The 27,195-nt window shown below is 40.1% G+C and overlaps 1 protein-coding gene across 1 annotated transcript in view; it reads left to right on the forward strand.

Moving 5' to 3' along the window:
- The first annotated feature begins 816 nt into the window (after window positions 1-816).
- UGDH (UDP-glucose 6-dehydrogenase) overlaps window positions 817-27,195 on the forward strand; it is a 33,393-nt gene continuing 7,014 nt past the window's right edge. The window contains exons 1-7 of the mRNA XM_020878973.2: window positions 817-1,045; window positions 10,191-10,359; window positions 20,304-20,405; window positions 23,498-23,698; window positions 23,807-24,004; window positions 24,797-24,944; window positions 26,854-26,948. Coding sequence (XP_020734632.1) covers window positions 10,198-10,359; window positions 20,304-20,405; window positions 23,498-23,698; window positions 23,807-24,004; window positions 24,797-24,944; window positions 26,854-26,948 — 906 coding nt within the window. The 5' untranslated portion in view covers window positions 817-1,045; window positions 10,191-10,197. The remainder of the gene's footprint in view (window positions 1,046-10,190; window positions 10,360-20,303; window positions 20,406-23,497; window positions 23,699-23,806; window positions 24,005-24,796; window positions 24,945-26,853; window positions 26,949-27,195) is intronic.

A 27,195-nucleotide genomic window follows, 5' to 3' on the forward strand; every position in this document is an offset into this window, starting at 1 on the left:
TACGCGGCACTTAGATCTGGCATGCTGTCTGCTACCTATCGTGCACAGATGTCTGAAATCCCGAACTTGGCAGGAGCATCTGGAAAATATGCCTGGAGGGCATGGCTGTCTCGCTTCTCCACCGGGATCAGGGTGGAGATCACTAACTGGTCCAGTCATGATGGCCTCAGCATCCATCTGGCGTCACTCCTTCCCAGAAGCGGTGGGTCTATGTAAACTGACTAAGCCCTGGGACTCGGGCCCGCAAGGGTACGAAGGATCCACGCGCCTGGAGGACGTGGGAGTGGAGGAGGCTGCTGGCCACGTTTGATCCACAAGGTCTAGGGGAGCCGGAAGACAAGGCAGGCTCTCTAGGCTGCTGGGGAGACCGGAAAGGGGGCCTGGACCTTCCGGTCCCCTTGGGCCTCAGCCCCAAAGTATGGCTGACCTGGCGCGCAGGCGGCTCCACCTCAGCGCTGTCAGACAGGATGGGGACACAGGGAAGGAACCGGGGGCCAGATGGCAAGAGAAGACTTCAGACGACGGGGGAACTACTACCTGACCTACTCGCTCCCCCGGCTCTAGCCGCTTGCGCCTCGGTGGACCCGCAGCGCACGCAGCCCCGCCCAGCGCGGCTCGCGGCAGGGGCGGGGCCGCTGAGCTGGACGCAGCGGATTTGCTCAGCGTCGGCCGGGGGCGGGTCAGTCCCCCCTCCCAGCCACGGCTGGCCACGCCCCCTGTCCCCGCCCCAGGGCCCGCAGGAAATTGGGGCGGGCCCTGGCCTAGCTTGGCGGGAGGGGGAGCAGGGATGCAACCGAGGGCAGAGTCCGGGAGGGCTTGGCTCCCAGGGAATGAATCCTCCGCCTTCTCGGGTGGAAGCCTTTAAATACGGGCTCAGGCCCGGGACTCAGGGTGCGGCGCCTGGCAGCCCGAGAAGGGTGTGCGGTGAGGGAAGATCAGCCGGAGCAGGGCGCGAGTGCTGAGGCTGCGGCTGCGCGGCCCAGAGCGAGGAGCTGTCCGAGCCGGGGGGATAGAAGCGGTTGCAGCGCTCGGTGCCTGGAAGTGGGTAAGCGCCGTTCTCGGGCTGGCCCCGCCGCCCAGTGGGGTGCTCCCGGGCCCCGCCGGGATGTGGAAGGAACGGGGCGGGGTGTGCGCGCTGCTCCAGTCGCTCCCTGCGCGCGGTCCGAGGCTTTCAGTGTCACGATTCTTCGTCTCCTCTTCTGGGCTCTGGGCGGGAATCGTCCTTTGGATCTGCTGCCCTGGAAGAGAGATAGCTTAGGCTTTTAATTCAAGACTCGGCGAGTCTTCCAACCGCTTCTCTTTTCTGCTTTCTCCCACTTTCCGACTTAAGTGAGATTTCCCTGGCGCCTCTGAAAGCCGAACATCACCAAAGGAAGTGGTCCTTTGCTTAGGGACCCCATTTTGGCCTCTGAATCAAAGTCTTTTGTGTTTAGATTTGCTCACATGGAGTGCTGACGCTTTTCCCCCTTCCCTGACCGCCCCTCTTAAGAAACTTGACAAGAAAACGAACCAGAGAGCCTTTTCGAAGGCGAAGTCCTAAGATATTCTGTCGTGACATCTACATAGCTGTCCTGAAATGCATTGTTGGCCGCCACATCATATAATGGCTTTATTTCATGTTAAGGAAGGCCTTTCCGGAGTGTTTCAGGAGATCGTGTTTGTGTGAGACCTTGAAAAATTATACCTCTTTATATATAGGAAAATAATTGAGTAAGGTCGAGAATTCTGGTATATAGAAAAGAAGGATTCACTGGTAGGGAACTTTTCAGGGACATACAGAAGAGTAGCTGTTCATTGACTGCCCTCAAAGACACAGCGAGTCTGTGAGTTTCTTCAAATCCCCTAAGAAATGGGCAACAGTAGTCTGGTCTGTTCCTTGGTGGGTAGGAGGGTGGTTCTGGAAATGAAAGACGTTACTGTGTGCTCTGAGATTGCTTGGTAGTGCCCAGCCTCTAGTTTAAGGTAAGGGATAGACAACCCTGATTGAAAGGGTCTCCTTTCTTCTCCTGTTGCTGCACTCCTCTAATAGGAAACTGCACCTAATAAGCATACTCATCTTCTCTCGCGTTGTTTGCACAGCTTCACATGAAACCCTTTAGATACAAGGTTAACAATCTTATTCCCTGATTAAATATTCTCCCCAGGTCAGGCATCTGTTAGTATTTCATTTCTGAAATGTCTCAGATGATGTGTGAAGTTGATGTGACATCCATTGCCTTAGCTTTGTTGTTGTTTAGTCACTAAACTGCATCTGACTTTTTTGCAACCCCATGGACTGTAGCCTGCCAGGCTTCTCTGTCCATGGCATTTTCCAGGCAAGAATACTGGCCTCGGTTACGATTTCCTTCTCCAGGAGATCTTCCTGACCCGGGGATTGAACCCACATCTCCTGCACTGGCAGATGGATTCTTTACCACTTAGCCACGAGGGAGGCCCATTATACTGGGTAGTTATAGAGTGTACTGAAGAGGGGTGGAGATGGAGGGATTATATTCACCTTAGATTGTAATCGGAGGTTCGCTCTTTGTTAGCCAGAGCTTGTAGGTTGAAATATTGATCTGAATTCATAAAATTTTAAATGAAAAATAGTTTTGGAACAGCTTGGATTGCTGTGACTTGCCCAAAACACGGAATAAAAAGTCATTCCAAACTGACTCATTGGTAAGCAAATATTACCATTTCCCAGACAGCACAGTAGAGGATCGGAAGGTATATAAAAGTAGAAATTTAAAGTGGTACCAGAAGATATCTGTGTCAGGCAGAGTACATCACTAACACTGTATCAAGCTCCATATTAAAGCTTATTGAAGATTTTGTTGAAACTTCCAAGTGGTAATTTATTGGACTTGCACAGATGGTACATCGGGCTTCTTCAGTAATTTCCGCATTGTCACAGGGGTACCCCAAAACACAGGCAGTTCTATAATACAGGCCCACCTGCCTTCAACAATTTACCCTGGCTGCTTATATGAAAGGCAAGCTGAATACGGCCTGGCGACCAAGGTGGATAAGAAGTAACTCTGGGGGCTTCCCTGGTGGCTCAGTGGTAAAGAATCGCCTGCCAGTGCAGGGAACACAGGTTCAATCCCTGGTTCAGGAAGGTCCCACATGCCGCTTAGCAACTAAGCTGGTGCGCGCTCGAGAGCCCAGGAGCTGCAGCTTCTAAGCCTGTGTGTCACAAGTAATGAAGCTCATGCGCCTGGAGCTTGAGACAGGAGACACTACTGCAATGAGAAGCCCTTGCACTGCGACAAAAAGTAGCACCCCCCACCCCCAACCCCACCAGCCAGCACGACTGGAGCAAGCTGCAAGCAGCACTGAAGACCCGGCACAGCCATAATCTTTTTTTTTTTTCTTTTTGGAAAAAAGAAGTAACTCTGAGAAGACATGCTAAAGTTCTACCTTAAGAGAAAGGATGATAGGATTTTGGACAATCTGCAAAAATACTATGATAAGCCGTCTGAGCTAAAAATATTCAAATAACAGTTTTCATCTCAAAAAGACCCTTAATAAAGAGTTACTCATCCAGTTAATAGTTAGTGAGAGCCTATTCTAGGTGCTTAGGTGAAGAGCAGCAGAGAAATGTTAGCCTGGGACCACCTTATTAAGCTCTTGAGCCCAAGAGTTCATCATGTAGACCTTCAACCCATGTTTATTGTAAGAATGTTAACAGAACCTGTTCTGGTTGAGATTGAGGGCATAGGCTGCCCTTACAACCTCTTGGCTATGGGTTAAGTGGTAACACCATAAAATCCTTTTGTTCAAAAGTCCTTTGAGATTTCACTTTTTAGGTATTCCACATGCATTGGTTTTGGTTAGAGAGGCCACCTATCCACGAAGGGTGTTGCTGTGTGTGGTAGGTAGGCCTTCAGATTTGTCACAGTTCAGGACTTGACCTTCAGCCTTACAGATCTGGAAGGTTGGTTTTTTTCTCCCACAGAGCTGTGGTTAATGAGGTTTTAGGTTTTAATTTAACGATGCCTAAGCTCATAAGAGACTGGTGAATATACTAGAATGGAACCTTGCTAATACAGTAGGGAAATTTTATTCTAGTTCCTGGAATACTGATGTCTCAAACCCAGGTCATCCCTTTCTAGTATTGTAATTCCTGGCAATCTGAACTCATAAGGCAGAGTGGAATCAGAGCCAAGAATATGGGGGTAATTTGCCATCCAAGCATTGAGAAAGCCTTTTCTTGCCTCACTGTTCTGAACCCAGAACACTTCTGACTTCCAGATTTTGTGTCACTCTTTAGACAGCTCTGAAATAAACGTCATTCTTCTTAATGTTCCTTTTCCAGGCTCTACGCTGATCATTCCTTCTTATTTTCCTTCAATGGAGCTTGTTAGGTTTTAGATACATTAATGCCTTTGATTGTTATGGTTACTTTCAGCTGTTTCCTTAAGTTATTAAATTATAGCCTCATGGATTTTTATGGTCATACCTTCCTGAAAAAGGCATTTGAGACCCACTTCCAATTCATTTCCACTCTAGGAGACAATTATTACCTGTTAGTACTTTTTTTTTTTTGGTAATTTTAAACTTGTGGGCTTCCCTGGTGGCTCAGTGGTAAAGAATCCACCTGCCCATGCAAGAGACATGAGTTCAGCCCCTGATCTGGGAGGAGCCCACATGCTGAGGAGCAACTGACAGTGAATTGACCCTGTGCTCTGGAGCCTGGGAGCTGCAACTGTTGAAGTCTGAGCTCCCTGAGCCGGCGCTCCAGAGCAAGAGAAGCCTCTGCAATGAGAAGCTCAGACACCGCCACTACACAGCAGCCCCCGCTCACTGCAACCAGAGAAAAGCCTGAGCAGCAACTAAGACCCAGCACCGCAAAATAAATAAAAAAATAAAATTATTTTTAAAAAAACAAAACTTTTTCTTTTGTATTGGGGTGTGTGTGCTTAGTCGCTCAGTCGTGTCTGACTCTTTGTGACCTCATGGACTGTAGCCCGCCAGGCTCCTCCATCCATGGGGATTCTTCAGGCAAGTATACTGGAGTGGCTGCCATGCCCTCCTCCAGAGGATCTTCCCAACCCAAGGATCGAACCCAGGCCTCCCGCATTGCAGACAGATTCTTTACCATCTGAGCCACCAGGGAAACCCAAAAATATTGGAGTGGGTAGTCTATCCCTTCTCCAGGGAATCTGCCTGACCCAGGAATCGAACCAGGGTCTCCTGCATTGCAGGTGGATTCTTTACCAGCTGAGCTATCAGGGAAGCTCCAATTAACAATGTTGTCGCAGCTTCAGCAGAATAGCAAAGTGACTCAGTCATACATATACATGTATCCATTCTCCCCAAAACCTTCTTCTCACCCAGGCTGGCATATAACATTGCCTCTCACTACCTAATATCCACTTTTTTTCCCCTTGTAACTAGGCAGATCACCTCACTTCTTTGGACTCATTTCTGTATGTAAGTCCTTATCTATTCCCTCCTGTCATCTGAAATGCCCTCCCCGCTTATATTTCCTTTCTATATCCTATTTATTCTTTAGGCCAGTCTTAGATTTTACATTTCCCTTGATGTAGGAGCTTTCTTATTTTGATTCCCCTGGACTTTAACACTTACTTTGCCATTTAGTTGGTTATCAGTTCAGTTCAGTCACTCAGTTGTGTCCGACTCCTTGCGACCCATGGACTGCAGCACGCCGGCCTCCCTGCCCATTACCAACTCCCGGAGCTTACTCAAACTCATGCCCATCGAGTCAGTGATGCCATCCAGCCATCTCATCCTCTGTCGTCCCCTTCTCCTCCTGCCCCCAATCCCTCCCAGCATCAGGGTCTTTTCCAATGAGTCAACTCTTGGAATGAGGTTATACTCCCTTGCATAATTTAACCATGTTATCTGGGTGTGACTAATTCCATTTTATCTTTTAAGTCAGTTTAAAAGTCACCTCAGAGAGACTTCAGTTCAGTTCAGTTCAGTTCAGTTCAGTTCAGTTGATCAGTCATGTCGGACTCTTTGGGACCCCATGAATCGAAGCATGCCAGGCCTCCCTGTCCATCACCAGCTCCCGGAGTTTACTCAAACTCATGACCATCGAGTTGGTGATGCCATCCAGCCATCTCATCCTCTGTCATCCCCTTCTCCTGCCCCCAATCCTCCCAGCATCAGGGTCTTTTCCAGTGAGTCAACTCTTCGCATAAGGTGGCCAAAGTACTGGAGTTTCAGCTTCAGCATCAGTCCTTCCAGTGAACACCCAGGACTGATCTTCTTTAGGATGGACTGGTTGGATCTCCTTGCAGTCCAAGGGACTCTCAAGAGCCTTCTCCAGCACCACAGTTCAAAAGCATCAATTTTTCAGCGCTCAGCTTTCTTCACAGTCCAACTCTCACATCCATACATGACCACTGGAAAAACCATAGCCTTGACTAGACGGACCTTTGTTTTGCTTTACCCTAAATAAAATAGTCCATTCCCCACAGTCTTTCTTTTTCAACTTTTCCTTTATTTCCTTTATGTAGAATTTACCACAACTGCCATTGTTTTGTTTGCGTGCTCTCCTACTGAAATAGAACTACCTAAAGGTAGGAACTCTTGTCTGTCATGTTCACTGTTGTATCTATAGTACATAGAACAATAGTGTCTGATACTTAGGGGGTTCTTTAACAAACGCTTTTCAGTTGAATTATTCTCTAAATAAATTGTTAAGTAGTTGAGGGTCAGGACCTATATTATTCTATGGCCAAATTCTCTGCTGTGCCCACACAGTAGACCCGTAAGTTGGGAATGTTGATTTTTCATAAAGGAGAAGGGGATAAGCCTGAAGAAGGTTGAGGCACTTTTTCTGAAACCAGATGCCAAGATCCTTCTACTGTAGAGGGGATAGCAGCAGTGAGTGCTGGAAACACATCTTTGTAAACCTGCTCCAGGCCCACCTGTCCCTCCCATAGGTGGGAACTTTCCAGAACATTCCCCTCAGCTTTAGCCACTAAGCAATTCCCACGCAGTCATATCTCCCCATACATTTCCCTTGTCTATAGGGCACTTGAGGCTGAGAGAGTATTAACAGGCAGAACTGAAAAGTAGAAGGCTGAAGTAATGAAAGATACATGGTTGCCAAAAGTTTATTTTTCTGGGTTCAATGTTTTTCTTAAGGTGATTCCTGGAATACTAGCAAAGGTTGCTTGTGGTAGCAAAGTAGATAAGGATGGGGTGGGTGTGAGGCTTCTGTTTACCTTGTTACACAGATTTTTATTTTTATTTTTTTGGCTGCCTCAAGTGACTTGTGGAATCTTAGTCCCCTGACCAGGGACTGAATTCAGACCAACTGCAGTGAAAGTGCTTAACCACAGGACCATTAGGGAACACCTCAGATTTAATTTTTGATTCATATGATTATTACCTGTTCAAAATAAAAATACATTTAAAATATTACTTTGTATGCATATTGCTAAGCATATCGCTCTCTTTCAGAAGTCATTAGATTACAAATTCTGTACATATTTACTGTTTTACTAAAATTCCATTTTAAGTTGTTAAAAGGTCATTGGAGGGAATTCCCTGGCAGTCCAGTGGTTGGGACTCTGTGCTTACTCTGCAGGGGGCCGGGGTTTGACCCCTGGTCCGGTAGCTAGGATCCCAGAAGCCGCACAGCCGAAAAGAAAAAAGGAGTCATTGGAGATCAGACTCTGGGAGCTGATATCTTCTAATCATAACCAAAAGATCAATTTATAAACCAGATTACTTGTTCATTAGCTCAGACCAGGATACTTGTATGGGTTCTCAGGCCATTCATTTCTAGTAGGGAAGCTTACCCAGAGAACCAGTGAAGATTAGAACATTATTTGATTAGTGAAAATTCGTATCAGAGGGAACTGGATCATCTTAATTATGTGCTTCGTATACCTTTTTTCACTACAGGGATATACTTGCCAGGCATTGTAATTAGATGAGCCTTCCGTATTACCTTCTCTGATCCAGCGGAAATATACTCACAGGTTCTTAAACTTTATGATTACCATTTTCCTTCTTTATGGAATCCATGAATGGTTAGATCAGATGATGTCTGAGATTAGATTTAGTCCTTGACAAGGACAAAATTTCTAAGAATTTGATCAGTTTGATTAATTTTGTTCTTATTCCTGAATAAACTGACATTCTTTTGCATAACTCAGTCCCTTGTCGTTTTGATTAGTGTGAATCAGTTCAGCTAATCACTTGAAAAGTCATCAAAATCTTCGAAATAGCTTTACTAACTACAGAAATTTAGTCTAAATAGCTAAGTCATGTCCAACTCTTGTGACCCCATTGACTGGCCTTCCAGGCTCCTCTGTCTATGGGATTCTCCCAGCAAGAATACTGGAGTGGGTTGCCATTTCCTACTCCAGGAGATCTTCCCAATCCAGGGATCGAACCCAGGTCTTCTGAATTGTAGGCTGATTCTTTAACCAATGGAGCTACGAAAGCCCAACTACAGAAATTACTTTCATTTAACTATTTCATAGTTTCTGATTAAAGTGAAATAGAGTTTAAGATTTCTGTCCAGTACCTAAGAAAGAATTGCTGAAGCTAAACTGTGCAGGGAATATAATCTCAGAGGTATATTCTGGGTTTAGACGTAATCTTAACATCTGTCATTTTAGTCTAAACCTGTCATAAAGCTGACCTTTGTACATCAGCATTTAGTTAAGCAAGAATTGCATGGGTGTGTTCACCTATGAATTTTCCCTTGGCAATTATGCTACTGTGTTAGAGGGCAGAGGTTTTATTGTGCTGCTTGACTTTCTAAATATTAGGTCATTATAATCTTTGTGACACTTTTTCAGTGATATCAATTACTATAATTTTTTCCATGTTTCGTGCTGGTACAGCTGAGAACAGGCTAGGTCATCCAATTGGAACATTGCTTTTTTTTTTAATCACTGTTTACATAATTCTTTTTTTTTTCCATTTATTTTTATTCATTGGAGGCTAATTGCTTTACAATATTGTAGTGGTTTTTGGCATACATTGACATGAATCAGCCATGGATTTACATGTGTTCCCCATCCCAATCTCCCCTCCCGCCTCCCTCCCCATCCCATCCCTCTGGGTCATCCCAGTGCACCAGCCCTGAGCACTTGCCTCATGCATCCAACCTGGGCTGGTGGTCTGTTTCACCCTTGATAGTATACATGTTTCAATGCTGTTCTCTCAGAACATCCCACCCTCGCCTTTTCCCACAGAGTCTAAAAGTCTGTTCTGTACATTTGTGTCTCTTTTTTTGTTTTGCATATTGTGTTATTGTTGCCATCTTTTTAAATTCCATATATATGCGTTAGTATAATGTATTGGTCTTTATCTTTCTGGCTTACTTCACTCTGTATGATGGGCTCCAGTTTCATCCATCTCATTAGAATTGATTCAAATGAATTCTTTTTAATGGCTGAGGAATATTCCATGGTGTATATGTACCATAGCTTCCTTATCCATTCATCTGCTGATGGGCATCTAGGTTGCTTCCATGTCCTGGCTATTATAAACGGTGCTGCAATGAACATTGGGGTGCACGTGTCTCTTTCAGATCTGGTTTCCTTGGTGTGTATGCCCAGAAGTGGGATTGCTGGGTCATATGGCAGTTCTATTTCCAGCTTTTTAAGAAATCTCCACACTGTTTTCCATAGTGGCTGTACTAGTTTGCATTCCCACCAACAGTGTAAGAGGGTTCCCTTTTCTCCACACCCTCTCCAGCATTTATTGCTTGTAGACTTTTGGATAGCAGCCTTTCTGACTGGCGTGTAATGGTACCTCATTGAGGTTTTGATTTGCATTTCTCTGATAATGAGTGATGTTGAGCATCTTTCCATGTGTTTGTTAGCCATCTGGATGTCTTCTTTGGAGAAATGTCTGTTTAGATCTTTGGCCCATTTTTTGATTGGGTCATTTATTTTTTCTGGAATTGAGCTGCAGGAGTTGCTTGTATATTTTTGAGATGAATCCTTTGTCTGTTTCTTCATTTGCTATTATTTTCTCCCATTCTGAAGGCTGTCTTTTCACCTTGCTTATAGTTTCCTTTGTTGTGCAAAAGCTTTCAAGTTTCATTAGGTCCCATTTGTTTTTTCATAATTCTTAATGGGTCTGAATGTAGGAAATCTTTCCCTATACCTGTCACCTTGACAACTTTTATAAAGTGTGATGAATGTGCAGTGTGATTTCTTTAAATCTTCCGTTCTCAACAGTCAGTCTTACTGTTTCTCTTCCAGTACAGTCATGTTTGAAATTAAGAAGATCTGCTGCATCGGTGCAGGCTACGTTGGTGGACCCACATGTAGTGTGATTGCTCACATGTGCCCTGAAATCAGGGTGACGGTTGTTGATATCAATGAATCAAGAATCAATGCATGGAACTCTCCTGCACTTCCTATTTATGAGGTAAACCATATTAAACAATGCATTGTTCTTATGCTCTTTGCTTTCTTACTTTTTTTGCTAATCTAATTTGCTGTAAAATTCTATGACTGTAACTGATAGAAATAAAATGGAAAAGTCTAAGTACATATTATGAACATTATAATTTTGTCAGATATGCTCAGGGAAAATGTGTAGAAAAAAGTATACTGAATATTAATAATGTTGTATTAGTGAAGTGAGATGATGAGTAATTTTCTTCTCTATTTTCTAATTTTGTCTGTTAGTATGGCTACCATATTATAATAGTGCAATTAAAAAGTGGCATTCTGTAAAAATAAAAATAAAAAAACTGGTTGTTTGTAATATTGACTCATGTAAGCCTATTATATTTTTGAGTTATTATATTTATATCAGATAAACCTTGAATGAAGAAATGGTGTCTTTCATGTTCAGTGTTCACTATCACAAATTTGTTTAAATTGGAACTTCAATATTTCTTTAATTTAGAGAACTCACAGTTAGGAAACTGTGTCTCTATTTTATTAAGTAAGGTTTCATTTTAAAAAGTTTTCATAGTAAAGAGTTCATGATATTATCCTTTTGAAACCCAACAGAGAAGCATTTGAAAATTTTGAGGCATTTTTCTCCAATATATTCTTTTTTTTTTTTCCAGAAAAGTTTTGTTATTTATAAGACTCTTATCAACTGTATTCTTTAAGCAGTCTTTAGAAGGGGAATCTCTGTAAGATAAATCTGCCTGCTCTTTATAGGTCTATGAATAGAAATTCATGATTTGTTAATATCTAAGTCAGACTTAGAATTTTTTTAAAAGCCCTCTGTGTATGTGGTAGCTTCTCTTTGTGCTTTACCCTTTCCTCCTCTACCAGATGAACTTCCCTTAATACTTCTTTAAATACCTCAGTGTGATAGCATTTCTTTCCCTGGTATATAACAGTGCTACTATTTTGGTTTGCGGGAATTTTTAAAAGCATTTTGGAAAGATAACTTAATTAAAAGTTTAATAATTCTGATATCTGTTAAAGGGCTGGAAGTCATCTGAAATCTTGTGAACCATATCTATATCCAGTCATTCAGTTGATTACTGAATTGATTGTTACATAATTATTATGCCAGCATAATTTTTCAAAAACAAAGTGTAACAGAATGGCTAAAACTATGACTGCCGACAATGCCAAGTGTTGACAAGGATTTAGGGCAGTTGGAATTTTATGCACTGCTGTTGTTTAGTTGCTGCTTCTGCTGCTGCTGCTCCTAAGTCGCTTCTGTCATGTCCGACTCTGTGCGACCCCATAGACGGCAGCCCACCAGGCTCCCCCGTCCCTGGGATTCTCCAGGCAAGAACACTGGAGTGGGTTGCCATTTCCTTCTCCAATGCATGAAAGTGAAAAGTGAAAGTGAAGTCGCTCAGTTGTGACCGACTCTAAGCAACCCCGTGGACTGCAGCCCACCAGGCTCCTCCGTCCATGGGATTTTCTGGGCAAGAGTACTGGAGTGGAGTGCCATTGCCTTCTCCCATGTTTAGTTGCTAAGTTGTGTCAAACTCTCTGTGACCCCATGGACTATAGCTTTCCAGGCTCCTCTGTCCATGGGATTTCCCAAGCAAGAACACTGGAGTAGGTTGCCATTTTCTTCTCCAGGGGATCTTCCCAACCCAGGTATCAAACCCACATCTCCTGCATTGCAGGCAGATTTTTTACCACAGAGCCACCAAGGAAACCCTTATACACTGCTGATCAGAACATAAATAGGTACAGCCAGTTTGTAAAATTTTTAGTAGGAATTATTAAAACTGAAAATATGCATAGTCTGACATAGGAATTCCACTTCAAGGTGTTATTCCACAGAAAAGCATACATATATGCACCAAAAGACAGTATTATTAACAGTGTTATTCATAATAACCCCAAATGGGAAATACCCTACATATTAATTAGCAATAGAATGGATACATAAATTATAGTATAATTTTATAATAAAATACAATAATACATTGAAAAATCAATGAAACTACTCCTGCATGCAAGCATATGTTTAAATTCCAATAAAAGTAACAAGTCATTGGACACAAGATAGTCCATACTGTGTATCCCATTTATATAAAGTTCAAATATAGATATACTGGTCAGGTGATAGAATTCAGCATGATGGTAGTGTGAGGGGTTGTGGTTACTAGAAGAGGACATGCTGCAGACTCTGATTTAATGTTTTTTTCGTTTTGTTTTTTTGACCCAGCCAGGCTTGTAGGATCTCAGTTCCCCAACCAGAGACCGGACCCAGGCCACTGTAGTAAAAACCCAGAATCCTAACCACTAGACCACCAGGGAACTCCCCTGTTAATATTCTTCAAATTCTTGTATGGATAGTGATTACACAAGTGTGTTCACTTCTGAAAACTGAGCACTTTTCTGTGCTCAAGTATATGTACTGTTTATAACTTTTTTTTACCTCACTAAAATTTTTATTTAAAAAAAAGATTATATCAAACTAGAAGAAGTATAAGCTATCTATAATATATTGGATTTAGATATTTTTTCTTGGAGAAAACAAAAACATTAGTTGATCAGAAGGCATGTTCCCTAGTTAGATTCTTATTATTAGGACTGTTTTTTAAAAAAAATAATTTTATGTATTTATTTATTGACTATGCTGGGTTTCTGTTGCTGCCAAGGTTTTTCTCTAGCTGGGACGAGCGAGGGCCGCTCTCCAGTTGGGATGCGTGAGCTCTCAGAAGTTGTGGTTCCCAGGCTCTGGAGCACGGGCTCAGTAGTCGTGATGCGTAGGCTTAATTACTCCATGGCAGATGGGGTGTTTCCAGACCAGGGTTCAAACCCTTGTTTCCTGCACTGGCAGGTAGATTCTTTAGCCACCAGGGAAACCTAGCTGTTGCTCCGTTGCTAAGTCATGTCCAACTCTTTGAGACTCCATGGAAGACCAGTGCCATTTCTATTATCTGAAATTTGAAACTCTTGCCTGAGACTTCAGTGCTTTAAATTAAACATAGTGTGTTCCACAGATACAGAAAACTTGTGATTACCAAAGGGGAGAGGGAAAGGAGGAGGGGCAAATTAAAGATATAACAGAATTAACAGATATAAACTATATGAAATAGATAGGCAACAAAATTATCCTGTATAGCACAGGGAATTATACCCGTCATCTTGTAACAACCTATAATGGAGTATAATCTACAAAAGTACTAAGTCACTATAATATAGGCCTGAAACTAACACAATATTATAAACTAACTATACTTAAATAAAAATAAATAACAGCCAAAAACCCAAAATAAAAGTAATAGCCACAAAAGAAGTGAGAGGGTGATCTCAACTTGCCGTGTTATACTTTTGTTGCTTTTTTTAAAAATTAAGCTAAATTCCTCCCCAGAAAAGTAGTATGTTCTACATTGATATTGAATCCAATTGGGATATATACTTAGATAAAAAGAGTTAAGATCTAAGATGATTTTTTTCCATATCTTACTTGTTTTTTCTCAATAACCTACCAAAAAAATTAAAAGTCTTTCTTGTTTCACACTTTCATTTCATAAATTTTTTCTTCTTTAAGTCTCTTTAAATAGAATTTAAAGATTTGAAAGTCTGTCTAGCACTGGTGCCCATTAGAAACAATGTTTGAGTTCTCAGAACTCTAACATCCCATAATTGTATTGGCTTTATTTTAAGTTGTAATTATTTGGTCTTCATAGTCTTGTTTTAATCTCATTTTTAATATATCTACTCCAGAAAATTAGATGATGATGAGCTAAGCAGCTATTTTAGTTCGTACTAGTTAGTGTAGCTTGCAAAGAAATGGAGTCTCAATAAAACCCAGCTGACTTTGGAGGTTGAAAACATGGCACTGCTACTTTAAAATTCTAGAAGGAATCTTCTTATAACAAGAAGATTATTGTTTTAACAAGTAGAGTGGTTTTCCTCTTAGCAAGTAAATGACTTTAGGCTTATAATTTTCATATGTCTTTCTTAGACATCAGTTGTTAAAAGACACCTGCTGAAGGAATATATAAACCGGAAGAAAATAAATGATTTCCATAGCATTGTGTATTTAAAAAAAACAAAAATTGGGGCGGGGGATGGGAAAATGAGTCATGTGACCCAATTATCCATTTTCAAATATATGTTAGGACTTTGTTCTGTTTTTTATTTCTTTATTTTGTGTTGTAAAACTATTCCTACACATTTCCTTGGCCATTTTGAAGGTGTGAATGTTAGGTGAAATGTCAAATAGGGAGAACTGTAAAAGAAGAAAAACAAATGCCAAGTTTAACCAGAGTTCATGCTGTTTTATGAATTCCTTTACTGAGTAGCTTCTACAAATTGTTACCAGTTGTGACTTTACACTGACCTATCTTGGACAAGGCAGAAAAATATTTTATTTCCAGAGAAACTTTGGATACCTTTGCAATCAACTTCCTCCTTAAATCTGTATCCTCTAATGCATTTAAAATATGCAGCCAGGCTCCCCTGGTGGCTCAGTGGTGAAGAGTCCACCTGCTAGTGTAGGGGACGCAGGTTCAATCCCTGGTCCAGGAGGACCCCACATGCCATGGAGCAGCTAGTCCCAGGTGCCGCAACTATTGAGCCTGTGCTGTGGAGCCCAGCCCGCAAGCCCTGGAGCCTGTGCTTCCGCAGGGAGGCCACTGCAGTGAGATGCCCAGGCGCCCCAACTGGAGAGTGGCTCCCACTTGCAGTGAGGACCCGGCGCAGCCAAAACTAAATAAAATTAAAAGAAAAAGAATATTTCTTTAAAAAAATAAATAAAATATACAAGCAGATGTTTGTTTTCAATGACACTATTAAAATTTATGGTATTGATTTTTCTTTGTAAATACCAAATTTTCATATCAGAGAGACTTGGTGATTTATGTTTAAGTCCTGGTCACTGATAGAGAAATGATAAATCATATGTAATTATCATATTTAATGAGCTCTTTTGAATACACAGCTTCCTTGAGAGTCATTCCATCCTCTCCACTCACTCTGAGACTCACTAGAACAGAGGAATATTTTTTTACTTCGCCCTGAGGCTTGTGTCCTATCTTTTTGCCTTTTCATACTGTTCATGAGGTTGTTAAAGATAATCACGAAGGTGTGATCACTCACCTAGAGCCAGACATCCTGGAATGCGAAGTCAAGTGGGTCTTAGGAAGAATCACTACAAACAAAGCCAGTGGAGGTGATGGAATTCCAGTTGAGCTATTTCAAATCCTAAAAGATGATGCTGTGAAAGTACTGCACTCTATATGCCAGCAAGTTTGGAAAACTCAGCCGTGGCCACAGGACTGGAAAAGGTCATTTTTCATCCCAATCCCTAAGAAAGAAAATGCCAAAGAATGCTCAAACTACTGCACAATTGCACTCATCTCACATGCTAACAAAGTAATGTTCGAAATTCTCCAAACCAGGCTTCAACAGTACATGAACCATAAAATTCCAGATGTTCAAGCTGGATTTAGAAAAGGCAGAGATCAAATTGCCAACATCTGTTGGATCATCGAAAAAGCAAGAGAGTTCCAGAAAAACATCTATTTCTGCTTTATCGACTATGCCAAAGCCTTTGACTGTGTGGATCACCACAAACTGTGGAAAATTCTGAAAGAAATGGTAATACTAGACCGCCTGACCTGCCTCTTGAGAAACCTGCATGCAGGTCAGGAAGCAACAGTTAGAACTGGACATGGAACAAAGGACTGGTTCCAAATTGGGAAAGGAGTACGTCAAGGCTGTATATTGTCAACCTGCTTATTTAACTTATATGCAAAGTATATCATGAGAAATGCTGGGCTGATGAAGCACAAGCTGGAATCAAGATTGCCGGGAGAAATATCAATAACTTCAGATATGCAGATGACACCACACTTATGGCAGAAAGTGAAGAAGAACTAAAGAGACTCTTGATGAAAGTGAAAGAAGAGAGTGAAAATGTTGACTTAAAACTTAACATTCAGAAAACTAAGATTATGGCATCTGGTCCCATCACTTCATGGCAAATAGATGGGGAAACAGTGGAAACAGTGACAGACTATTTTTGGGGGGCTCCAGAATCACTGCAGATGGTGACTGCAGTCATGAAATTAAGACGCTTGCTCCTTGGAAGAAAAGTTATGACCAACCTACACAGCTTATTAAAAAGCAGAGACATTACTTTGCCAACAAAGTCAAAACTATGGTTTTTCCAGTGGTCATGTATGGATGTGAGAGTTGGACTATGAAGAAAGCTGAGCACCAAAGAATTGATGCTTTTGAACTGTGGTGTTGGAGAAGACTCTTGAGAGTCTCTTGGACTACAGGAGATCCAATCAGTCCATCCTAAAAGAAATCAGTCCTGAATGTTCATTGGAAGGACTGATGCTGAAGCTGAAACTCCAATACTTTGGCCACCTGATGCAAAGAACTGACTCTTTGGAAAAGACCCTGATGCTGGGAAAGATTGAAGGCAGGAGAAGGGGACAACAGAAGATGAGATGGTTGGATGGCATTACCGACTCAGTGGACAAGAGTTTGAATAAACTCCCGGAGTTGGTGATGCAGCACCGCCTGGCGTGCTTTGGTCCATGGGGTCGCAAAGAATCAGACATGACTGAGCGACTGAACTGACTGACTGACTGAGGCTTGTGTGATCCAATCAGAGTTTGAATCCAGGCCCTCAGCACTGAGAGCTCAGAATCCTAACCACTGGACCACCAGGGAATTCCCCAAGGGAAAGATTTAGACAGAAAAATGATCATACTTGACTGTTGATTATATAAAAGGATGAATAAGAGGACTGAATCTAGAATGACATTTAAGAATTCAGGGCTGGGGAATTCCTGGTGGTCCAGTGATTGAGGTCTTCTCACCTTCACAGCCGTGGCCTGGGTTCAATCCTTGATTGGAGAACTAAGATCCCACATGCAAGGCATGGCCAAAAAGAAAAAAGAAAAAAAATTCAAGGCTGAGGATGGAAAGTTAAGATTATCCAGGTATTAAAAAAATATATTACGCAGGCAGTAGTAAAGTCAGAGTAGTTTAGCTCTCTCAGGAAGGGCCTAAAGTCAGAATAGAGCATGAGTCAAGGGCAGAACACTGGAAAATACCAATGTTTGATGGTGGGTGGAGGAAGGAAATGCCTTAGAGAAGCTATGAAGAGTAGTTTAGAGAAGGTGAACCAAAAGCCAGAAGAAGTTTAGTAGTGCAAACTCCATGAAGAAGTATGTCTTGATTATGAGTGACTAACTCAGTGACCAGTACTCAGTAACTGCTTGATAAGTATTTGCTGAGTGAATAAGCTGTCAATTATGACAGGAACAGGAGGAATAAGAGATGAGACATATTCTTGAAATTCAATATTATGGGGGCCATTGCAGCTTTTACAAGAACAATTACAAGTGGTAGGAGATTGGAAGAGTAAGAGTGTAGAAAAGGAATGACTCTTAAAAAGTTTAATAAGGAAATAAAGGTGGTGGTCAGTGGAGAGGGACGTGGGGTAAAGACAATGATTTTTTTTAATTTATATTTTTTCCTCTGGTTGATAGAGAATCAAGCATGTTAATAAACTAAGGTGGACAAATCACATAGAGAAGGAAGGGTCAAAAGTATAAGAAGAAAGGAGCTAACTGATGGAATAAAGTCTAGAAAAATAGCAAAGGTGATGAGATCAAAAGCACATGAAGAGGAACTGGCCTTGAAAGTCCCCTTCTCAGAAATTGGAGGGAAATAAACAAGGATGGTGCTTCCCAGGTGTCTCAGTGGTAAGGAATCCACCTGCCAGTTCAAGAGACTAGGGTTTGATCTCTGGGTTGGGAAGATGTCCTGGAGGAGGAAATGGCAACCCGCTCCAATATGCTTGCCGGCAAAATCCCATGGACAGAAGAGCCTGGCAGGCTACAGTCAATGGGGTCAGACAGGACTGGGCAGGCACGCATGAAAATAAGAATGGATAAAGATGCTGTTTTGTTGGTGGGAACAGGAAATAAAGTGACTGGAACATTGGTCAATCTCAGTTGTTACAACGTGGGAGGTACAATCCTCTGAAGAACCTGTAGTGTAGGTTGGAGCAGTAAATCTCAGAATGAGAGGACAAGTAAAAAGATTACCGAGCTACATTGAAAAACTCAGCTACATGTATTTAGGGTCCGCCAAGTTGTGTTCATTGTGATTTTTTTCCCTGGTGGTCCAGTGGTTAGTGTTATAGGTTTATATTTTATGGGTCAAAGTTATATTAATTAAAAAGTAGTCGTTTTTACTGCCTAAGAAGGAAATAGTAATGACCATCAGATGAAATTTGGTAATAAGGTATTCATGTTTTTACTCAGAGAACAGAATAGTAGATTCTATTAATATTTAACAATGAAAACATTTTGTGTTACCATATTTATTAAAGTTATTACTTCTATGTTAATTTTGTTCATTTAAAAAATCCATTTAATAAGTACTTCTAAAAAAACAAACTGGATAATTTGCTTCACTTTTTCTGAATAAAACAAAAGCAAATTTTATCCTATGAAAGTTTTTTTCATTAAAAAGTACCATATAAATTCAAAATACTAATTATGATAATTACATAATAAACCTAATAAGAAGTAGAACCTGTATTATTAACTGCTTCTGGATCTGTTTTGGATATCTACAAATATCACATTGATTTTAATGGAATAATGTAGTTGTTCATGTTGAGGTTTTATTAAGACTTACTACTATACATAGAGAAGGAAATGGCAACCCACTCCAGGATTCTTGCTTGGAGAATTCCATGGACAGAGGAGCCTGGTGGGCTACAGTCCATTGGGTTGCAGAGAGTCAGACATGACTGAGTGAGCACATGGATAAACAACAAGATCCTACAGTATAGCACAGGGAATGATATTCATACCCGGTGATAAACCATAATAGAAGAGAATATGAAAAAAAAGGTCTGTGTATGTATTGAATATGTATGTAATGACTATAACTGAATCACTTTGCTGTACAGCAGAAATCAACACAACATTGTAAAGCAACTATATGTCAATAAAATAAGTTAAAAAACAAATAAATAAAATATATTTTTCTTAAATATAAAAAAAAGACTATAAATTCTGCATTGCTGTGATTTTAGGTTACTTTAATTTAAATATTAGAAGATTATATATAGGATTGAATTAAATCTTCTCTGTAAAATTCCAACTTCATAACCTTTTACTATAATTTTCTAGAGCCTAGTCAAAATAAGGAAACAGTTGCTATAATTGGTGACACCAGGGATTTCCCTGGCTGTCCAAGGGTTAAGACTCCACACTTATACTGCAGGGGGCAAGGGTTTGATCCTGGTCAGGAAACTAAGATCCTGCATGCCATGTAGAAAAAAAAAAAAGAAATTTCTTGAACTGAATAAAAATGAAAATATAACATATCAACTTAAAAAATTATATGGGAAAAGTAACAATTTTTTTGATAGACATGTTTCTTATAATAGGACTTAGAAAAATTATAAATTTATGCATGTATAAATAGTGACTATTTCACAACTAGTCTGAATGGCCTGTGTTCTATGACCTGGATTCATGGGAGTAAAACCTACATTCATAATGACGATGCAAAATCAAATGTTTGCTTGAAATCATGAAAGACTTTGACTTTCCTGATGATTGTGTGATACTTGGCGTTAACTGTTAACTCTTATGAAATAGTCTGGAACGTGGTCAACAATGAAATGCATTAAGCTGATCTGCTGCTTTAATTGTTCAAGTTCAGTTTTGCTTTGTATATTATCTCACATGATGTGCACTAGATGACCTTTGATACCAGTTTGGTCTTTGAGTTTTCTCCAGAGGTGTTATTTGAGAGCAAATCTACCTTTAAATTACAACATGACCTTTCCCTTAACGAATGCTATTCTGTACTATTGGGTTATCTCACCTGGCTGGTAAAATGTGTGTGCAACTTCTCTCCTTTTTATTTTTTTTTTTTTAGCCAGGACTAAAAGAAGTGGTAGAATCCTGTCGAGGAAAAAATTTATTTTTTTCTACCAATATTGATGATGCCATTAAGGAAGCTGATCTTGTATTTATTTCTGTAAGTATTTTCCTTTGCTGTGTGAGTTAATGTATTCTTGTCTATATAGAAGTTTCATTGTGTTTTAATAATAAAGCCAGTGCTATTAAGCCATAGCATTACTTAGTATAAAGTTGTCCAGTTGAATTTTGATTATCACTAACTTTGTCCAGCACTTCACCAAACTCTGTGGTCATCTGATCATTTCAGATCGTTGAATAAATAAGTTCAGAGAAAGTTCTCGTCTGAGATCTAGAATTAGGAAGTGTCGATGACTTGTGAGCGCATATGGTGATAGTATATGTGTTTCACTGTTTCTTGGTCCCACTGCTTGGTGCAGGTTCAGTGAAAAGGACCAGGTAAAGTTTACTGCAACTGTACCACCCTCTCCTATCTAGATGAATTTATATTCCAAAAATCATTTTACATTAATTATTTAGAACTTGGCATGTCTTGATTAGGTTGTTAGGCTAGTCCATAAATAACTTCAGTTCATAATAGAAATTAACTGTTGTACTTTTCTAATTAAAAGAGTAGAATCAGTGCTTGGGAATACACTCTGGTAATACAACATGTGAACCAAGGTAGCTTTTTTCTTGCTGTTTTGGTAACTCAAATATTCTGTGTGTGATGGTATAGTTATCACCAGGTGGTAGCTGAGCTAGGGTGTTATATGACTTAAGACCTTTATAGCCTTATGGAGTAAGGGGAAAGAGTGGTATGAGCTTGGACTGGGTTCCATGAGATAAAGAAACACCAGGGGCGTCCACAGAGTAGAGATTATGTTGAATTGATTATGTGTATCGAGGCAAAAGCGGTACTGTGAAGAAATATGAACTCCAGGAGAAAGTAGTAATGAAATCCTTGGTGAAACTGTGCCATGAATTCAGTCTTTCTTTTTAAAAATTACTTCAGAGGAACTGGTGCCAGTTTTGTGACTCACCTACCCTTTGTCTGCTGAAGCTTGCAGGTTCAGTTCAGTTCAGTCTCTCAGGGTAGAGGCATAGAAAAGAAGAAATTATTTGGGAGTATCTAGATGCTTGGAGAAAATCAAGAAGTTACCTTAGTCCAACGTTTGGATAACTACAACCTAGAATGGGAATAGGGGACTTTTCTGTAAGAAAAAGAAAAAAATTTTTTTAAAGAATCTATTCTTAAGGCAATAGAGTTCACCTTATCGTGTTCTGGCCAAGACAGCTGATTATATTGCTTCTCCACCAGTGTAGCCAGAGCTCCATTGACTCCCTTGAGTCTTTCCAAGCTATTGCTTTGTGTGCCTATTAGAGTTATTTTTGTGATATGACTCCTACCTAGTTTCCATTTTTCTCTGCATCGGTTTTTTTTTTTTTAAACTGTGCTTGTTGTATACTTTTCTTTATGAAAAAATAGCAAACTTATGCAAAAGATGAAACCAACAATATAATGAACCCCTACTTACCCATTCTCCATTGTCAACAGTCATCATGGTCTTTCGTGTTTTTTGTTTTTATAATTTTCTGGCTGCTCCTTGGGGTATGTGGGATCTTAGTTCCCCCAACCAAGGATCAAACCCACACCTCCTGCAGTGGAAGAATGGAGTCTTAACCACTGGACCACCAGGGGAGTCCCCAATCTTCTTTATACTTCTCTCCCATCCTAGATTACCCAAATTATTTTTAGGCGAATTCCAGGTAGGAATACTTTATGCTATGAATCAGTTTTCAGTTGTTATCTTTAGAGCTCCTTTACCTGGGGAAACCATCTGATCATCCCACATCTGCAGCATGTCTCACACTGTCTTATCAGTCGTTTTTGCCCTTCTGTGCTCCTGCACCCTGACTTCCATACCTAAGTCTTTTCCTAAGTTGTTCCATGCATATACACAAATTTCCCTCATGCTTTTCACGCCTCATCTAAATCTTCATGTTTTGATTTATTTTGGTTTCATTGTTTTATTCGCTCTCCCATGAAGTTATAAGTTTGTCAAGAGAAGAAAATTGATTCTACTTACTGGTTCAAAAGTTATTCCTATATAGACGTTTAGACTTCACAGAGTATTTTCACTTTTATGTGAATGTTATGAAACTCATGTGTTAGAGTTTAGAGAATGTGTTATTCTCATTTTCCAATGAGATCGTTGAAACAAAGGCAGCCATACTTTCCCATGGTTACATGATACAGCTAAGTCAAAACTGAATGCCTGGACTCTGAACTCATGGTTTATTTTTCTTTCTATATGATAGTCTTTGTTTGCATACTATTCTGTATCCTGGAGGTGCTAGATAATTTCTAGTTCTAAATAGCCAACAAAGCATTTGTGAATGACACTGCAGACATTTATAAAAACGTAATGATATAGGTCTATAAAAAAGGGAGAGTAAAAGGAGTTTTAAGTTTAGTTTTAAAGACTAGGATAATATGTTACATATAATCAGGAGAAGAAGAGAGAACTTACATTTCATTTCAGTCCATGAATTCCTTTTGGAGTCTCCTTCACCTTTATATCTCCAGTCTTAGCTTAGTGAAGTGAAAGTTAAAGTCACTCAGTCGTGTCTGACTCTTTGTGACCCCATGGTCTATTCAGTTCATGGAATTCTCCAGGCCAGAGTACTGGAGTGGGTAGCCTTTCCCTTCTCCAGGGGATCTTCCCAACCGAAGGATCCAACCCAGGCCTCCCACATTGCAGGAGGATTCTTTACCAGCTGAGCCACAGGGGAAGCCCAAGAATACTGGAGTGGGTAGCCTACCCCTTCTCTAGCAGATCTTCCTGACCCAGGAATCAAACTGGAGTCTCCTGCATTGCAGGTGGATTCTTTACCAACTGAGCTATGAGGGAAGCCCAGTCTTAGCTTAGACCCTGCCTATCCTGCTATCCTGACTCTGACACATATATAGTAGCTTCTCAATAGAAATGTAGAAATGTAATGAGTTAGTTCTCCAGGTACTGCAAGCTGTTCCCTAAGGTATTATATTTATAAAATGTATTATTTCCGTGGAACTAATAGAGGGTGAAACCAGGGCTACTGATGATGTTAACTTCCCACTTGACTAGTCAATTGATGGTCCAGGGTGTATCTTGATATCGGTGAACACTTCACAGATACTTTGTTCTTAATTCCGTATACTTTCATCAGGTGAACACACCAACCAAAACCTATGGAATGGGAAAAGGCCGTGCAGCAGATCTGAAGTATATTGAAGCTTGTGCTAGACGCATCGTGCAAAACTCACACGGCTACAAAATTGTGACCGAGAAAAGCACGGTCCCAGTGCGGGCAGCAGAAAGTATTCGTCGAATATTTGATGCAAACACAAAACCCAACTTGAATTTACAGGTATGGAAAAGGAAGCATTCGAATCTGGCCTTCTTATGTAAGCATCAGTGCTCCGTGTTGTCCATAATTCATTCTAGCTTGAAACATTCCTTTGCGTTGGGATTCCAGGTGCTGTCCAACCCTGAATTCTTGGCAGAAGGAACGGCCATCAAGGACCTGAAGAACCCAGACAGGGTGCTGATTGGAGGGGATGAAACCCCAGAGGGCCAGAGGGCTGTGCAGGCGCTGTGTGCTGTGTATGAGCACTGGGTTCCCAGGGAAAAGATCCTCACCACCAACACTTGGTCTTCAGAGCTTTCCAAACTGGTTCGTACGGAGCACTCAACTCTCTGTTAAATTTAAGCCAAGGGCTTAGTTCTCTTACCCCTGATAAGCTGCCTAGGGACTTTCTTAATAAAAAGATATGCTTATAAGATAATATTCTTGTATATTGTGAAATAATTCCACAAGGGGATCAAATATTTGGGTATAAAATATTTTAGAATATGTAAAAGAAAATAGAGTGTACTAAAATACTAATTTTAAAAATCACTCATTCCCTTCTTTTTACTTTCTCTCTTTTTTAAAATCTTCAACTTTATTTATTTATTTTTTTAAATATTTATTTATTGGGATGTACCTGGTGGTCCAGTGGTTAAGAACCCACGCTCCCACCTGCAGGGGATGTGGGTTCAATCCCTGGTCACAGAACTAAGATCCCACATGCCTCAAGGTGCTGCTAAAGAATAAATACATAAAAGTTTAAAAAAAAATTATTTATTTGGCTGAGCTGGGTCTTAGTTGCAGCGGGTGGGATCTTAGTTATGTCTTGTGGGATCTAGTTCCCTGACCAGGGATTGAACCCAGGCCCCCTGCTTTGGGAGCAGAGAGTCTTAGCCACTGGACCACCAGGGAGGTCCCTTCTTACCCTTTCTTAATCACCTTTCTTCTCTAATTTAAAACATTTTTCTGAACCAACCCACCCATTGCCTCTTCAGAATGAATCCATCAGAAACTTTCATATCTCCTTCAATAATTTGCTCAACTTGATGAAATATAATGCAGATTATATAAAATGGTTATTTTAGTTCATTGTATTCTTCATTTTTTTTTTTTAAGACAGCAAATGCTTTTCTGGCCCAGAGAATCAGCAGCATCAACTCTATAAGTGCCCTCTGCGAAGCAACAGGAGCGGATGTAGAAGAGGTGGCAACAGCCATTGGAATGGACCAGAGAATTGGAAGTAAATTTCTGAAAGCCAGTGTTGGTAAGCTGGAAGTTTTCTATGCATCGAGTAGGTTCTTTTAGGTAGATCTCTAACTTTAAGGAAGCCTTTGCTTGACACCCTTAAAATAAAGATTTCATTATACATGTAGCCTTCAGCTTATCAGGGACTCTCTAAGTGAGACAATAGTTACATATATTGTTTAATAATTAGTGACTGGTTAATGTATAAACATGGCTCAGTGTTTCAGAAGAAATATATTAATATTTTGTTAGAACATTTAGGTAGAATAAGTTTAGGAGATCACATCAGAAATCATATAACATCTTACTGAAGCAATAGGAAAAAATTCCTTACCATTTACTTTTCCTACTGATACATTTACACAAATGTGACCTTAGTGAAATATTTTCATTATTTGTGAGTTCCATATTTGTGAATTATTTAGCCTACTTGCTAAAATGTATTTGTAACCCAGCATCGATACTCACATGGTCATTTGCAGATACGAACAGAGCAGCAGAAAATTTGAGTTGCCCAACACATACATTCCCAGTTGAAGTTACCTTCTTGTTTTAGCTCACATACTGCAAATGTCTGCTGTTCTTGTGGTCTGTTTAGTACCATATTTTTTGCATTTTGGTGCTTCCCCCCGACCTCCTGCCCCACTGTGATTTCACTGTTTAAAATGGCCCTCGAGAATATTGCTGAAATTTTTTGTGGTGTTCCAAAGTGTCAGCAAACCATGATGTGCCTTACAGAGACAATACATGTGGTTTGATAAGCTTCACTTCAGTGCTGTTGGCTTTGAGTTCATTGTTAATGAAGGTCAACAATATTTTTAAATAAGGTGTCTCTAAATATAAGCACACATAAAACAAGATTATGTTGATCAGTTGACAAAAAACATTACCAGAAGCTCACAGGAACCTAATGCTGTATTTTACCTACAAGCAACACTTCAATATTTGCTAATTCAGTGTTTGTGGCAAATTTATAGGACATAACTACTGAGTTTAATGAGAGTTGCCTATATTTTTGGATTTAAATTAGTAAAGTTGATGTAAACGTAAAAAGTGTCTTTTACAGATTGGGCCATAGGCAGCACTTCCTATGTTTCTGGGGCTTTATGCCATTTTTCAGTACTGATTTCCTGGCCTTTTCTGTCTTTCTAATATTTTCTTCTAGTGACCATTTAATAAAAATAGCTGCTGTTTCCTGAAGGTATGTTATGCAGCAAGTTCTGAACCAGGTGTTTATATATCTTAATTTATCACCTGTTATATAAAAGTGATTGCTGATTAAGGATTGGGAGAATTTTCCTAAGTTGTTCAGTCATACAACTAGTGAGCGGCTAGGTGTGTCTGACTTCAAAGCTCATGTCAACCCTCACTGTATACTGCATTGCACTGAAACCGTGGTGGGCGAATTACAGTCCTCAGGCCAAATCTGGCCCACAGCTTGTCTTTGTAAATAAAGTTTTATTGGAAAATAACTATGCCCATTTGATTACATATTGTCTATGACTGCTTTTGAGCAACAAAGACAGAGTTGAATAGTTGTGCCAGAGACTGCTTGACCTACAAAGGCTAAAATATTTTCTATGGGGAATGTTAAAGTTTGCCAGCTCTATGTTAGAGTGAGAGATGTGGAGCAGTTAATGAGGGAAAAAACAGAAATGTAGCCACAATAAAACTTAAGTTAATTTGAAAATTATTTTAAATTATTTGTAATTATTTAAAATTATTTATAACTATTAGGAAATTATTTATAGAGTTGATTAGTTTCTTACAAATTTCACATAATTTATAAACTCACTAATTTTCCCACATTCAAATTTTATTATTAAAAATCCTAGCATAGGCCCTCTGATTAGTATTGACACAGAAATTTGTAACATGATTTAGTTGTGTGGTTCCAAATGAAAATATTGTCATTTTTTTTAATTCAGGTTTTGGTGGGAGTTGCTTTCAAAAGGATGTTCTGAATTTGGTTTATCTCTGTGAGGCTCTGAATTTGCCTGAAGTAGCTCGTTACTGGCAGCAGGTATTTATAGTCCACAGGTTATGATTAACTTCCAATTAAAACATATCATCTTTTTCTGTCAAATGTTTTTGAGAGTATTAATTTTTTCCAGGAACTCAATCATTATTATATTCAATTTGTTCATTTTAGGTTTATTTATTGAACTTCTGTGTTTATAATTTATCTGTTTTGGTAATCTGCTATGATGAAAGTTTATGATAAACAAGTATTCCTTTTAATTTTAATAACAAAATTTGCTCCCTATGTA

Source organism: Odocoileus virginianus, chromosome 21, assembly GCF_023699985.2.
Source record: "Odocoileus virginianus isolate 20LAN1187 ecotype Illinois chromosome 21, Ovbor_1.2, whole genome shotgun sequence".
NCBI classification, from domain to species: Eukaryota; Metazoa; Chordata; class Mammalia; order Artiodactyla; family Cervidae; genus Odocoileus; species Odocoileus virginianus.